We start from the raw sequence: 14,958 nt of genomic DNA, 5'->3' as shown, positions 1-14,958 counted from the left end.
CGGGGTTTCCCTCTGCCTGGGAGAAGGCGAAGGGACAGAGCTCAGGAGTGGGGAGATAGCTGGGATGGGAGCTGCGTGCGGCCTGAGGTGGCTTTGCCGAGCCGGTCAGCTCTTCAGTTTCCTGCATTCCACGGGGTTGGCATGCCAAGCGTTCCCTGGACAAGCAGTCAGGGAAGTCTTGTCTTTATAGTCACACTGCTAATAAAACATCTCTAGAATTTGCTCCTTCCTCTACACCCACATTGTCACTAATGAAATTTCCTTTTGTTCTCATCACTTGCGGAATGGCGGTGGCTTTTTAATTGATTTTCCTGTCTCTCTGGTTTCTCCACACGCATTTCAGTCTATCCTCCTCATGGTTTCCAGAATGATGATGGTTCAAAAATGCAAATCTGATCAGGTGTTTTCCTTTGCTTTCCTCTCCATGCTGTGAGACCGAGTGTAGATGCTTCAGCGTGACCTTCCGGGACCTTCCAGAACCTTCCTGGATCTACATGTGTGGGCCCTGACCCCTGGGTGACTTTGCTCTCCTGCCCTTTCCCATCCTCTCTACTCTCTACTCTTCGGCTATTGGCCATATATATATATTTAAGTTTCTGCCAGGGGCACCTGGGTGGTTCATTTGGTTAAGCATCCGACTCTTGATTTGGGTTCAGGTCATGGTCTCAGGGTCATGAGATTGAGCCCTGCCATCAGGCTTGGCACTGGGCGTGGAGCCTGCTTAGAATTCTCTCTCCCACCCCCACTCTCTCTCTCTCAAACAAAGCAAAACAAAACAAAAAAAAACTTGTCATTACTCTAGTTTTGTTCACAACGTGCCCCTACCCGAAGTGCCTTCTCTGTCCCTTACCCTATGTGCCATACCTTACAGCTCATCCCAGCCTGTTGCTGCCTTCCCAGGACTGTAGCAGTACACCCCACAATTAGACCCAGTCTCCTTGGGATCCCACAGCAGGTACTTAAACCTCTGTTGTGGCAGAAGTGACATGCTCCACGTGACATCAGCTGTCCCTGACTGGTGGGTCCAAGAAGCCCCTATCATAGTCCCAGTCAGAGGTTTCATGTCACTGTGGATGAGACAATACACTTAAAATGCAGAGCACTGTGCCTGGCATGTAGGAATATCCAATTTAAAAATCAGTCCAGGCTTATGGTAAAAACAGTCTTGGAATACAAAAATGACTTCCAATTTTATGGATCATAGACCGACCTAAACAAAGATTAAACTGTAAAACTTAACAGAGCATGGGGGGGGCATCTTTGTGAATGTGGGCTTGGCAAAAATTGCTTAGGAAATGAAAAGCACAAACCAAAAAAGAAAAAAAAAAAAAAACAGGCAAATTGGACTTCATGAAAACATAGCTGCTCTTTGAAATTTGGAAGGACTTTTGGAGGGGTACCTTTGGATAGCATGTGGTCCCAAGAAGACTGAAGGGATACTTCTTCCTTTTGCAGGTTTTCTGAAAGCCAACGGGAAGCCTTCGGCTTAAAAACATTAAATTAAATAAAAGCTTTAGAAAGAGGTTTGAGATCGCGTGGGCATAATTAGCGTTAGCAGAAAGGACCACTCTCCTTTGCAAGTAACAGAAAATGTGACTTCAACAAATAGGCTATTAGGTTTCTTCTGTAGTGAGAAGTTGGGGGTTAAATGGCTTACATGTTGACAGCAGCTGAGCAGTGCTGCTGTCTCATTCTCTGGATCATTCTGGGCAATCAGATCTTTAAAGCAGGAAGGAGGTGGTGGACAGCCCCAGAGCTTGCCCCCCTTGTGAGGAAAGCAGACCCTTCCCAGCAGTCCAGTGGATGGGTCCTTGCGTCCCACTGACCGGAACTGTCACACATAGAGCTACACCACAGCCATGCTGGGGAACCCCCCACCCATCCCACGGGAGTCTAGGCTGGGCCTCGTGTTAGTGTGGTGTGAAGTCGGCGTAGATAAACACTGACTCAGACCGGTTTATCACTGGGCACGGTGACAAAACAAAATCAGCCTGGGAGTGAGAAGCAAGTCAGGAATGGACATTAGGTAGGTCATGAGCAACACAGAGGCCGAGGCCGTCATCATTTGGGGGCGTTTGCAATCACATCAGTTGACTTCTGTCAACTGATTGACAGTTGTGGCATTCACTTGCTCTTGACCCCTGCTCCCTCCATAGCCCTTTCTCCTTGTCTGTGGTTGCTAGGCAAACAGTCCTGCTCCTGGAAAAGAAAACCTTTTGTATCCCTGGCATACAGCACAGTATCCTACAAACTGTGCTCTCAGATCAGAATTTGAAGTGCCTCCTCCTCTCCCATCCCATCCTTCTAGAAGCTTCCAGGTGACGAGGTTTTTAGAATAGTTAAGGGGGTGGTCCTGTCGGCTGGATTTCACCTTTGCATTAGGTTGTGCCCTCTGCTTTTTTTTCTAGGCCTCCATTTAGTAATTCGCACCTATGTCCTCTCCAGTATTACTAATGTCAGGACATCTCTGGTATTACCTTTTGCACTTGACGGGTTACAGACCAAGCCATGCTCTGGGCCTGGTGAGCTTCAGGCAGGCAGATGGAGTGAGTGAGTGAATGGAGACAAAGGTGGTGTCATTTTGGAATCTGGTTTGTGGATAGCACCAGTGTCTGCCCTCCCCTGGATTTCCCACCAAGCATTGAGACTGTGTTGGGGATGGCCTGCTTTGCCTCCCACAACTCTCCCGTGAGGCCTGTTCACGATAAGTCTGTCGCCTTGCCCTCGGTGGCTTAGGACTGTGTTGTGGTGCTGGCCTTGGGAACACATTTCCTGACCGCTTGTCGCATGATTATAGATAGAGGTTTATATTATATTATAGGTAGGATTGTAGGATTATAGATAGAGAAGTTCTTCCCTTCCCTGTGCAATCACGTGAGGCCCAGGGCAGTTAAGGGATGAAGCAGGTGTCTTGCTTTCTCATGATTTAGTCCAGTTTGTCCCACAGTCCCCGCCTAGGACTGCTGGTTCAAAAACACAGAGTCCTGGGAGCTTCTAGGATTAAACTGGGGCATGAAACAAAACGGGAAAGGTAACCCCGAGACACTTGCTCCAGCAGCTTGCCAAGTTAAAAGTTGCTTTCTGAAGAGCACATGCTTTTGACTCACCCATGGCTTCTCAGGTGGAGACTGTCTGAGGATATCGAGGTCAGGGAACTGCCTTCCTCTTCCAAATCTTCCCTGTCAAGTGTCATGACCGCTGTGGAGCCTGCGATGGAAGAGGGGGTGTTGCCTAGCAAAGCCCCGTCTGGAGCCATCCATGGCCCGGCTCCAGCTCTCTTTCCCAGGAAGCTTTGTGCATGCCTCCTGGTCACAGCCGGCTCTCCCTTCCCTGCATACTCATACCTAGTGCAGGGGCAGTAACAGCCGGTGCTGTTATCTAACGGGGGCTGCTGATCGCACATGCTTCTGGATGGGGTCACCAGCCCCCAGGCAGGCACTCACATCTGTCACCGATGCCAGAGGTGGAGCCCATTTGGTCTCAGCCTGGGCCTGAGGCTCCCATCTGCAGCCTGTTGTCAGGCCTTGGGAGTCCGCAGCTCCAGGGGAGTCAAGGGAGGGCAGGGAGCCCTAAGTTCCCAGCTGTGGCCACGTCCTCTCTGGCCTCCTTGGGAAAGGCTTCACTTGTGGCCTGGGGCAGACTTGTTTGTTTGTATTTGAAGTTCCCCGACTCTGAGTTTGACGTCAGGGCAGGGTTGCTAGTGGGAGGCTTGGCAGGGAGATTGTCTCCGCACAAATGCACATGGCTGTCAGTGTCTCCGGGAGAGCATGGACGCAGGACAGAGCTGGGTAGAGGACGACTGGTTGCAGAACACCCAGCCTGGGGATTGAGGTCACTTGTTCTTCTCCTGGCCCTGCTGGCTTGGCAGTCTTGTTTCCTCGGCCCTTTGCTTGCCAAAAACAGCCCTTCTGGGTCCCCTTGAGGGCTCTGGGGGGCTCAGCAGTGTGGGGAACCCAGGGCTGCCTCTGGTGCTCTTGGAACTGTGGGCTGTGGGCAGCCTGTGCCCATGTGTGGAGCTGGCAGCTGCGTCACGACCTCCAGAGGCTTCCTTACGTTCTCAGAAATCATTTTGCAACACGTTGGCCGTGGCAGCCAGAGCAGACGGCTTCGCTGGCTGGGCTGGCAGGAAGTCCCCAGAAGTGCACTGTGGCTTTGGGGAGGGGGTGGGAAAAGTGAGAGGAACAGCCCAAAGGCCTGGGTAGGGCCAGAGATGCCTGGGAAGGAGCGGCTGTTTTCAGGAACTATCTAGGGAAGATTGGAGTAAGTCTCAAGAGCTTTAGCAACTCCTTGGAGTTTGGGACAGGGTGGACGGGGGCTGGGCACTAGCAAAACCTCCTGTCAGCATCTTCTTAAAGAGTACGGTGTTGCCCACCTGGAGGAGGGAGTCAGGGTCCCGTAGGTGTTGGTGAGCTAGAGGCTGGACCAAAGTAGCCATCCAGGTGCCTCTTACCTCACTCTGCAAAGATGCTGGGATAGCCTTGAAAGGGGTGGCTCTAGGTATTGGGTAGGATGGTGGCTAGTTTTGATGAATTCAGAGCTGGTTTGGAGCCGGGGATCAGGTGTAGCTCAGAAGATAGGTTTTGCAAATTAGGATTGGAGGTGGTGGCTCACTTGGGTGAGTGGACACATTTGGAGAGTGGGGAAGTCTGGGCCTTTTATTCAGAAGATTTGGTGCCTACAGCAGGCTGGGCAATGCTGGATTTGGGGCTGCTGACCACAGGAGAGGTAGACCCTGCCCACTGGCATCTCACTTCTGCTGGCCAGGGCTGTGGGGTGGGCGGTGGGAGTCATTATTTGGGGAGATGATAGGTTATAGCGCTGGGTCGAGGTCTGAATACCTTCCTTAACCACGGGATTCAGGAAAGTTACAAAGCTCTCGGTACCCCAGTTCCTCAGCTGTAAGATGGGAATAATGAAATACATCTGCAAGGCTTCTGGGTTTAGCATTTGTGGTTTGACTCTTTGTGAGTGACCCTAAGCGATGGGCTGTACTTGCCAGTGAGCTGAGGCTGGGCTTAGAACCGCACACTGCTGCTTGTGGGGAGGGCGGGCATCCCTTAGTGAGTGAGCCAAGCAGGCTGCCCAGCATCCTCCTCGCGACACGGCTCTGTTGTTTTTGACTTGATGTCGAGCACACAGTGCTTCCACCAACGGTCCAGAAAGGTCTGTGGTGTCTTCATTTATGCCGGACTGTGTTTTGTGGGGAGAATGATAGAGGCTGAGAGGGACCTTGCCAGCTTTGGGGTTACGCAAAGGTTGGGACATGAGTCCCGTGTGTTCACGGGTCTACTGCAATTCCCACCTCCTGGGATTTTCGTTGAGGATCCAGGGAGAGAAAGTGATAAGTTACTACATAAATAGAAGAGGTCATTCTAACTCAAAGGCTGATAACTGAATAGTGACAGGACATTCATAATTGAGAGAGCCCATTGCCGTACATCGGAATCTGGTGACCATCCCTGTCTGTGTCCAGGATTCATGTGTCCATTTACCTTTCAACCTTTCACATCTGTTCCCATAGACTGAACCGTCTGCCCTGCTTGACCCCTGAAAACCTGCGACACCGAGAAGGGCAGACGTCTGCTCCAGTGGTCAATGCCTGAGGTCGAGTTACGGTTACAGATGTCTTACATCTGGCTGCTTCCATAGCCTGGATCACAGATTGGGGGTGAACCAAATTGGACCTCCCCATCCCGGGTGCTGTAGGGTTGGGGGTTGCTGACTTATTTCACAAAACCAGTTGTCTGCAAAGCCACGGATGCTAAGAGCACCCTAGGTAGTGAGCCCTTCGTGTGTTCTAGCCTTCGGCCTGAGCACCTTGCACAGGTGAATCCCACCGTGAGTTTTCAGCGGAGCTGTGGAGCATGCGCCATTCCCTCTAGTCTATAGGTGAGGAGACTAAGATGGGGTAACTAGTCATGTCCACTCCACTGGTGAGTGAGAATACCAGGGCTGGACCTTCCATCTGCCTGGCTGCTCCGTCTGTGCCTCCCTCTCTGGGTGATGGAGCTGTTAACAACGGGAGGCATGGCCCCTGATTGGCTGGAGCAGGTGCCAGTGGTACACAGGAGGCATGGGCATGTGTGTGAGCCTGGGTAGGGTGTCTGCCCGGTCATGACCACTGCATTGCCCAGCCAGCTGGGCCCAATAGCCAGCCCTCATCCCACTGCCTGGTGGGAGCCTGCGAGAGTTTTCTGCTGGGACCCCCATTTCGCCATTGTTGAAGGCGCACTAGCCCACCCCGCTGTGGCTGCTTCCAAAGGATGTCAGGATTCTGGCTGTAGCAGAGTGCATGGCTCAGGGTTGCCTGCGACAGCTGGGATGCTCTCTCTCTGGAGGGTGGACTTGGGAGCTGTGGATGCCTAAACAGAGGCACGTTGGATGAACTTTGAGCAGAGCCCATGTGGAAGGCCTCTCAGGTTCCCCTTGAGTTCTGGGAGCGGCTTCCTGTTCTGTGGAAGTTTCTCTCTCCTGTGCTTTGGGAGCTCTGACAGGTGTCTGCTCTCCGGGGATATCTGACAGCCTCCCTCCACCCCAACCCCACCTCGAAGCCATGCTTACGGCAACCTCCGTTTAGGAGATCTGTGTGAGAGTCACGCTAGAGCAGCTACAGGGGGCAGTCTGTTATATTTGCCTTTGATTGGTATGCCAGGTGAGGCAAGGGGCACCCGAGTTGATGCTGCTGCGCCCCGGCCATGCTCTCTGGTGCTGTCATGTGAACCTGTGAGCCCTCCGAGGAGAGGCAGGGCCTGTGTGAGCTGGAGTCAACATGGGAGCCAGGTCCTGGCCCTCATGCCTTTAAATGAATGTGCCCGATCTCTGGGTTCCGCCAGCATTGTCCTGAGGACTAGTGCCAGCCATCAGGGTCTTCTTTAACCCCCCAGTCTCTGAAATGGGTACAGTCCCACCCACACTGCCCTGTTGCCCAGAGAGGTTTTAGGAGGACCGGAAGGTGTGGCTTGGTGAGGGCGCCCCACTGAGTGCAGGCTTTCCTTCTTCTAGGCGCTTTGCTGAACGTTTACCTCCCTGTTTTCTCCTATAAATCTCCACAATAGCCTCCTGAGGTAGATCAGTCCCATTTTACAGGTGGTGAAACTAAGGCCGACCGGCTAGATTTGTGTCCACTCGCAGAGGGAGTGTGGTGACAAGGGGCTGAGAGGCCAGGACCGTCTGTCCTGAGGCAGAGTGCTACCTCTTAGATATGGTTGGAGTAACCAACAGTAATGTTGTAGGACCTGTCTTTTTTTTTTCTTACTCCAAGTAGTATTATATATGGCGACTCTTTTGACCCCCATTTGTATAAAATGATACCCTTTTTATAGGTGGTGAGGTTGAAGCTGAACGAAGGGGGATTTCCCAAGGTCTTTGATTGGGGTGGGGGAACACTTAGTGAGCACCTCCTGTGTACATTTGCGGCTGGTACTACCTACCAGCTGCTAAGCCAGGCTGAATGTCGGGACAGAAGTGTGACACACATTCAGTGAAGCAAAAAAATACTGGGGGCAGGGTGTGAGACGTGACCTCCAGCCCACTGTCCTCCGTGGTGGCCAGAGAGCCAATGACTCTTTCCTCTTGCTGCTGGTCCCTTCGCTGAAACCCCAGGTGCTTTTCTATTCCGGAAAGTTTGTATCTTGTGGTTTCGTGGTTAACAAAAAATGACACTGTCCCTGAACCGTCCCCTTGTTGGCCCCTGGACTGACAGGCCCCCCACTGTGGTTTGTCTGGCAAAGAAGCCCCCCGGGTGCTTCTGCGACTGTGACCAGCTTTCCTAAAAAGTGAGGCAGGCTTGTCTCGCTCAGCTGGAAGCTGCTGCACCCGGGGTGAATCCTTTGTGAATGAGAATAGCTTGGCAACGTGGCAGAAACCAAACGTGTAGGTGTGGTTTTCTTTAGGAGCTCCGGGGGGAAAGCAGCTGCCGCGACGTCAGACCTGCTGGCAAGTGGGTCACCATGCGCCCCTGGGTGTCTTCTTGCCTTGTGTCAGCACGGCCAGGCGAATGGATGGCTAACTGGGTGTAGGGAGGAGTCCCTTCAAGTTCAGCATCGTCCTTCCTGGGGGGCTGCTGTGTGCCATCTTGCAGGGATCTCTAGCAGCCTTCAAGAAAAGCCACTCGTCCCTCTTCTGGGGAACTTGCCTTGCTTTTTGAGACTCTCAGACTCCTGAGTGGCTGTTTGTGCTGTTGGCCTTGGTTTCCGCGATTGTTCTGGTCCATTTGCGTGTGCCTGTCAGATCTGCGAGATGTAGCCATTGTGTTCGTGTGTCCATTCATCCAGCGAGAGGTTTTACGGGGCAAACCTTGTGCCACAGGAGCTCTGCTGGTTCCTAGTGGGGCCCAGAACACAGACCAGGCACCTGACCTCGTGGAGAGGACAGTCTAAGGAGGGAAACAGACAAGTTAAATATTAGAACTTGGATGTGTGCTCTGGTCGGGGAGGAGGATGGGGGGCTGATGAGCAGGGCTCCCTGCAGGAGTGGAGTTCTAAGCCGAGCTGTGGCCCAGAGGTCTTGGGAAAGAGCCTTCTGGGCAGAGGGCTTTGAGGCCAAAAGGGGCCGGATATGTGGGAGGGGACTGAATTCGAGAAAGCCCAATCCTGGCTCATTGCTGAGGCTGGGCTGGCCAGTCTTTTTTTTTTTTTTTTAATATATTTTTATTTATTTATTTGACAGGCGGAGATCACAAGTAGGCAGAGGGACAGGCAGATAGAGAGGGAGAAGCAGGCTCCCCACCGAGCAGAGAGCCCAATGCGGGGCTTGATCCCAGGACCCTGAGATCATGACCTGAGCCGAAGGCAGAGGCTTTAACCCACTGGGCCACCCAGGCGCCCCCGGGCTGGCGAGTCTTGATGTTGACCTGTGACGGTCAAAGTCGTCTGTAGAGTGGACGCGTTCTTAATCGGCTCCCGGGGGTCTGGTCCTCCGTTCTCACGCCAGTGGTGGGCGGCCTTCCCTGCCGCTGCCTGCATCCCGACCTCTGTGACTCTATCCGGTTATTTGATGCTTGGCCCTGTCTCTTTGAAGCTGAGGTTGGAGAGGGAAAGATCGGGCTATGAGAAGCTCTTCAACTCGGGGATGAGGCCCACGTGTGTCCTTGCCTCCTTCCTTCCTCGGGCTGTTGAGAGCACATGTTGTGTGCCATAATAGGCGTGTGGGTACAGTCCTGAATGAGGTGGGCACAGTCCCTGCCCCGATGGGTACTCATCTGGGGACTTAAGTAGTCGTGGGGTTTTCTGTACCATAGTTCAATCCCCCCAACAGACCACGGGCTCCATGTCACCACTCCTGTTGTACAGAGGAGAGAACCACGACTCAGGAAAATGAGCCGACTTCCCCAAGGTCACATAACTGTTAAGTGGCAGAACCTACACTTGAACCCCAGTGAGGTTCAACTCCGAAGCCTGGTACTATGTCTGCTGCCCTGGGAACTTGAATCTGTCGGGGGCGACTGGGTCAGAAGAGTGAATAATGAGGCCACTGTGATACGGGCTGCCGGCACGGTGTAGACCCCGTGTACGCAATGAGAGGCAGGGCTTGTGAGTAGGTCTGGGGTGGGGGTCTTGCCCAGCCCGAGTACACTGTGGCCAGAGGAGGAGGGGACTCGAAGCTACTGCAGGCAGTTGGAGCAGAGGCCCTGGGGGTAGGAAAGTACTAGAAGTCTTTGAGAAGTCACTTGCAGGTGAGTGTACCACCTACAGGGCAGGGTGGGTCAGGGCTAGAGTGGAGTGGTGAAGAGCCTGGGAAGGAAGGTTGGGGCCATTGATTTTGGAACTGGCCTGTGGTCACCCTGGGAGGGATGGGTCATTGGACGGGGGAGTCTGGACAAGGGACACAAGTGCCTTTGCTTTACCCTACAGCATAAACACGGCACTCACATCTTGTTTTTTACCCACGCTCTGAAGATGTTCCCGGGGATTTAGTTCCACGATGGCACAGCGGATGCCCTTCTGCGGCAACCCAGGGTTGCCAGCCTCTGCCAAGACTGTTCCATTAGCAGCGACACTGAGAGGTGCAAAGAATGTTTGATTAGCAGCGTCATCTTGGGGTATCTGCGAGGCACGTGGTGCAGGAAGGCTGGGCTTTGCCTCCGGGGAGGTTTCTCTAATTATCAAAACTGGGAATTGGGTGGAATTATCTTTGTTCCGACTCGGTGTTCCCTCTTTGGCAAATTGTGCCCGCTTTCCACTGAGTCCTTAGAAGGTGGCAGGACTTAACGGGGCTCAGGACCACACGAGGGCCCGGTGCCCTTCAGGCTAGCAGCCTGTGAGCCCAGGACCACAGTTTCTAGGGAAACTTCAGAAAGGCTGGTGGAGAAGCAATGGTTTTGTTGTCAGTGTGGGTCTCCTTTGACTCCTCGCAAGGATTTTTTTTTTTTTTTAGATTTTATTTATTTAAGAGAGAAAAAGAGCATGGGGGTAGGGGGGAGCAGAGGGAGAAGTAGATTCCCAGCTAACAAGGGAGCCCCGCATGGGCCTGGGTTCCAGGACCCTAGGATCATGACCTGAGCCAAAGGCAGACACTTAACTGACTGAGCCATCCAGATGCCCCACAGGGATTCTTTGCCTGGGGTCTGTGGATGGAAATCAGGTGGTCCATGAGTTTGGAGTGGAACAAAAGGAATCTTTCGTGTCACTTGCCTTAACTGGAATTTAATGTTACTCAGTTTGGATGTAGGCAACAAGGACATGTGTGTCACTTGGTCTCCAGCAAAAAGCACAGCTGTTTGCATATTACCTTACAGTTGTGATGATATCTAAAAAAGTAGTTTGCGCTTGTCACAGCTTCAAAGCTGTCATAGTTATGAAACCCATGGTCAGCTGTTGTTTCATGGGGTAATAAAGAAGGGCTATGAGGGGCACCTGGGTGGCGCAGTTGGTTAGGCATCCAGCTCTTGATTTTGGCTCAGGTCGTGATCTCAGGGTCCTGGGTTCGAGCCCCACATCAGGCTCTGTGCTCCGTGAGGAGTTTACCCCGGGGCCCTCTCCCTCTGCCCCTCCCCCACTCGTGCATACACGCACGTGTGCTCTGTGCTCTCTCTCTCTCTCTCCCTCCCTCAAATAAATAAGTAAATCTTCAAAGCAAGAAATAAAGATGGGCTCTTAGTACTCTGTCACCATTCTAAATACTATTTTGAGAACTGTATTTAAATAAAATTGATTTCCTTTGTAATGCTGTGTTTAATTTGAAGCATTATTCTTAGAAAGGGACTGAGGACCTTTCTAGACTGCTGGAGGGGTCTGTGGTCCCCACATGCTCAAGTGCTCCTGCTAGGAATTTGGGAGCCTTTCTAGATATTTGAAATATTACATCCCTAATTATTACTACTTTTTAGTATTGGGAGTAATAAAAAGAATCCTTTAGAGAAATATACTGAGATATTTGCAGATGAGGAAGAAAGGAATGAATTAAAAATGAAAACCCTTTAGGAGACCCGGAAGTGGCTCCTCTCGGCAGGGTCCAACAGGACTTTGGAAGGTTGTGCACACCTTCTGGGGAAGCTTGAAAGTCACCAGGAGGAAGTCACTAGAGTCTTGTCAATGTGACAAGAGCCCTCATAGGGTCCCTGGGTCTCTGGTCTCAGTCGAGCCTGGCAGCTCCCTGGTTCTCCTCTTGGGGCTGTGAGCTCATTGCTATCTGTTCTGCTCATCCTCCTTTTAATCAGTCCTGGACCATGACCGAGGTTGGAGGGGGGCTCCCCCACACATCCCACCCACCTCTGCATTCATCAGTACTGTGCAGGGGCACCTGGTTGGAGCCCAGGGTTTGTCAGAGAGAGGACGAGGCTGACCAAAACCAGGCTGTCCTTACTTAAACTTAACCTCTTGGGACACCTGGGTGGCTCAGTTGGTTAAGCGTCTGCCTTTGGCTCAGGTCATGATCCCAGGGTCCTGGGAGTCCCTGCTTAGCGGGGAGCCTGCTTCTCCCTCTCCCTCTGCCTACTGCTCCCTCTGCTTGTGCTCTCTCTCTCTGTCAAATGAATAAAATCTTTAAAAAAAACTTATCTTCTTGAGGTTTTAGCCTTTTGAGAGGCCTTTGAAAACTGTGGACGCGTTTCCCTTGGAAAATACACAGACTCGTACATCTGAAATTTGCATACATATCCGGGTGTGCTTCCTGAGAGGCTACTGGTGAGCCCAAGTGGAGGACTGTGGCCAGTCATGCCGCATGCCAGCAGGCATGGCCGGTACTTGGTGTGTGCTCCGAGTGCTTCATTTCTTCCCCACCTCCCTGAGAAGGAGATTCTGTTGTTATCCCATTTTCTGGACAGGGAAACAGGCTTTTCTGGGCATGGGGGTTTAGTAACTCGCCCAGGGTCACAGGGCTAGGGGGTGCCTGAGCCCCTGGATCCCAGCCCAGGCAGTCTGATTCTAGGCTGGAAGCCTTCTAAGTGGGAGGTGACTCATTCTCCCCAAACCCCCACATCTTCCATAGCCTCACGTTCTTACCCACCCTCCAACCCTCCCAGGGCAGGAAGCCCTTCTTTTTTTCAGTAGAGATTTTTATTTATCGGACTGAGAGAGATAGCGAGAGAGAGAGAGAGTGAGTGAGTGCAAGCAGGGGAGCATCAGGCAGAAGGAGAGCGAGAAGGAGAGAGAGAAGCTTAGTGCTCTCCACTGAGCAGGAAGCTCAATGTGGGGCTTGATCCCAGGACCCTGGGATCATGACCTGAGTTGAAGGCAGACAATCTGCTGAGCCACCCAGGTGCCCTCAGGAAGCCCTTCTTAGGTCTCTACCCCATTCTCTCTCCTGACCAGTGTTGCCCATTGTCCTTAAGGATCATAGTCCTGGGCGTGAGGCAGTTGTCAGCCAGCCCTGGAGTGAGGAGAGGGTCTTGGGGGGCTCTCTAGGTCTTCTGCTGGCTTTCTTGGACCCTTCTCTCCTCCTCCCTCCATTTCCTACCTCACTGGTGTTTGAGTGATGGTGGTGGGGGGCACCCTGCAGGCTCTTGTGCATAGTGCTTGGGGTGTAGAGCGCATGTATGAACCCCATACAAAATGGCCTGCTCTTTCCTGGGCTCCCACAGGCGAAGCTGGTCCGCTACATTTGCAAGCAGCAACAGTGCAAGCTCAGCGTGGCTCCCAGTGAGAGGACCTCGGAGCTCAACAGCTACCCTCGCTTCAGTGACTGGCTGTGCACCTTCAATGTGAGGCCAGAGGTAGTGCAGGTAAGCGGGTTGTGGGGCTGGGGTCTGGAGAGGGGGAATGGTTGGGTGGGGGGTTGTCGGGCATGGGGGACCACACACAAATCCACGGACTGGCTCCTGTATGAGTGTGACTGGGAGGACAGTGGCTGTGGGAGGGACCCAAGGCAAGTGTGTCTCTAGCCTGTGTCCCGGGGCCACTGCCAAACGAGCTGGACAACCTGACCACACTGATGGTTCATTGATTTCCCCCTAAGAACACCCTGTGGAAACGTTGGCTGTGTGACAGGCACCGTGCTATCAACACTTTGTCTAGATAATCTCACTTAATTCTCGCAAAACCCTGTGAAGGAATTACTCTCTGTTGCTGCTTCATACTTGAGGAAATTAAAGCACAGAATGGGTACATGACTTGTTTGAAGTCACGCAGATAGCAAGTGAGCCGCTTTGGGATTTGGAAACAAGAGCCTGAGTTTAGTTTTCTCTTGTATCTGCTGTAATGTAGTATTTTCGCCGCTCAGTTCCCTCTTCCCATCCAGCCCGCCTACCTACCCCTCCCCACCTCAACCAAGTAACTGATCGGCCAGTGAGCCTGGAGAACATATCCTATGCCGAGTGTCAGGGGCACAGGGTCCTCCCCCGTGCCCCGCGTGAGGCATCAGTAAGTTAGTGCCTAGCAGGTGCAGTTCACCCAGCCAGGTCTTTCAACCCCTTTTGATTATAAAATTAAAAAGTTGTTGGCTCTTGCTATTATTTTAAAAGCAATAGGGATTTATTATTTAGACACAGCTTGGAAAACGGAGGAGGGGAAAAAAAGTCTCACATATATTCCCACGACTCAGCAAAAGTCCACAATCATTAAGATTTTGGTATTTCCTTCTGATTTTCTTCCCCCCGCTAATAGTTAAGTCTTCTAAAAATTTCTAATGGGTCAGACCCGTGCTGTAAGGTAGTTACGAGCCAACGTGGCTACTCCGTCCTTGGAACGTGGCAAATCCATGTTGAGATGTGCCGTCATTTCAAGGCTAGAAGTTCAAAGAGGTGCTGAATTCTGAAGACTTCATATAGAAAAAAAGTAACACGAATAACTTTTCATGTTTTGTATACGTTGAGTATATATAATTGGGGTCTATTAAGCTAAATAAAATGTTAAAATTAATTTCGTGAAATACACTCACTTTTTAAAATGTGGTGACTCAAAAACGGAAGTGTGTGGCTTGCATTGTATTTCTCTTGGGCAGCACTGGTTCAAACGATCCTGAATAAACAGTTTTGTTTTGCTCTTACCATATGCTATTGCTAGCCAGCATATTTTCTTTGTAGCTTCACACTTAATAACACCCCTCCCCCTTTTAAAGTAGCTGCGTAATGTTTGATTGTATGTAGGGGGTGTGGCGTGTCAGGTGGGAGGTTCATCCCATCCTTGGCTATTATCTATAACACAGGGTTAATATGATTTCTGCAGCTCTTTGTATATTTAGGAATTTTCCCTGGGAGAGATTTCCTGGACAGGAAGTGGCGTGATCGTAAAAGGTCCTGTCATGGGGAGGAGGAGTGGGAGTGCATGGGGGTGAATGAGGGGACCCCGGAGGGCTCTTAACATGTCACACGTGTCTGACCTGACCTGGTGCACGCCCACAGTTAACAAAGCTGGCAGGAAGGGACGCCTGGGTGGCTCAGGGGTTAAGCGTCTGCTTTGGGCTCAGGTCATGATCCCAGGGTCCTGGGATCGAGCCCTGTGTCGGGCCCCCTGCTCAGTGGGAGGCCTGCTTCTCCCTCTCCTACTCCCCCTTCTTTCTCTCTCTTTCAAATAAATAAAATCT

The 14,958-nt window shown here is 51.9% G+C and overlaps 1 protein-coding gene across 5 annotated transcripts in view; it reads left to right on the top strand.

The window, feature by feature from the left end:
- The window catches only part of KSR1 (kinase suppressor of ras 1), a 141,105-nt gene that overhangs the window by 64,255 nt on the left and 61,892 nt on the right, over positions 1 to 14,958 (top strand). For all 5 annotated transcript variants that reach the window (XM_032845360.1, XM_032845361.1, XM_032845362.1 and 2 more), the window contains exon 2: positions 13,019 to 13,159. In XM_032845360.1, the coding sequence (XP_032701251.1) occupies positions 13,019 to 13,159 (141 nt within the window). The remainder of the gene's footprint in view (positions 1 to 13,018; positions 13,160 to 14,958) is intronic.

Source organism: Lontra canadensis, unplaced genomic scaffold (genome assembly GCF_010015895.1).
Source record: "Lontra canadensis isolate GAN:19392208 unplaced genomic scaffold, GSC_riverotter_1.0 scaffold163, whole genome shotgun sequence".
NCBI lineage: Eukaryota > Metazoa > Chordata > Mammalia > Carnivora > Mustelidae > Lontra > Lontra canadensis.
The sequence above is the reverse complement of the archived record's forward strand: the minus strand, read 5'-3'. Positions and strand labels throughout refer to the sequence as shown.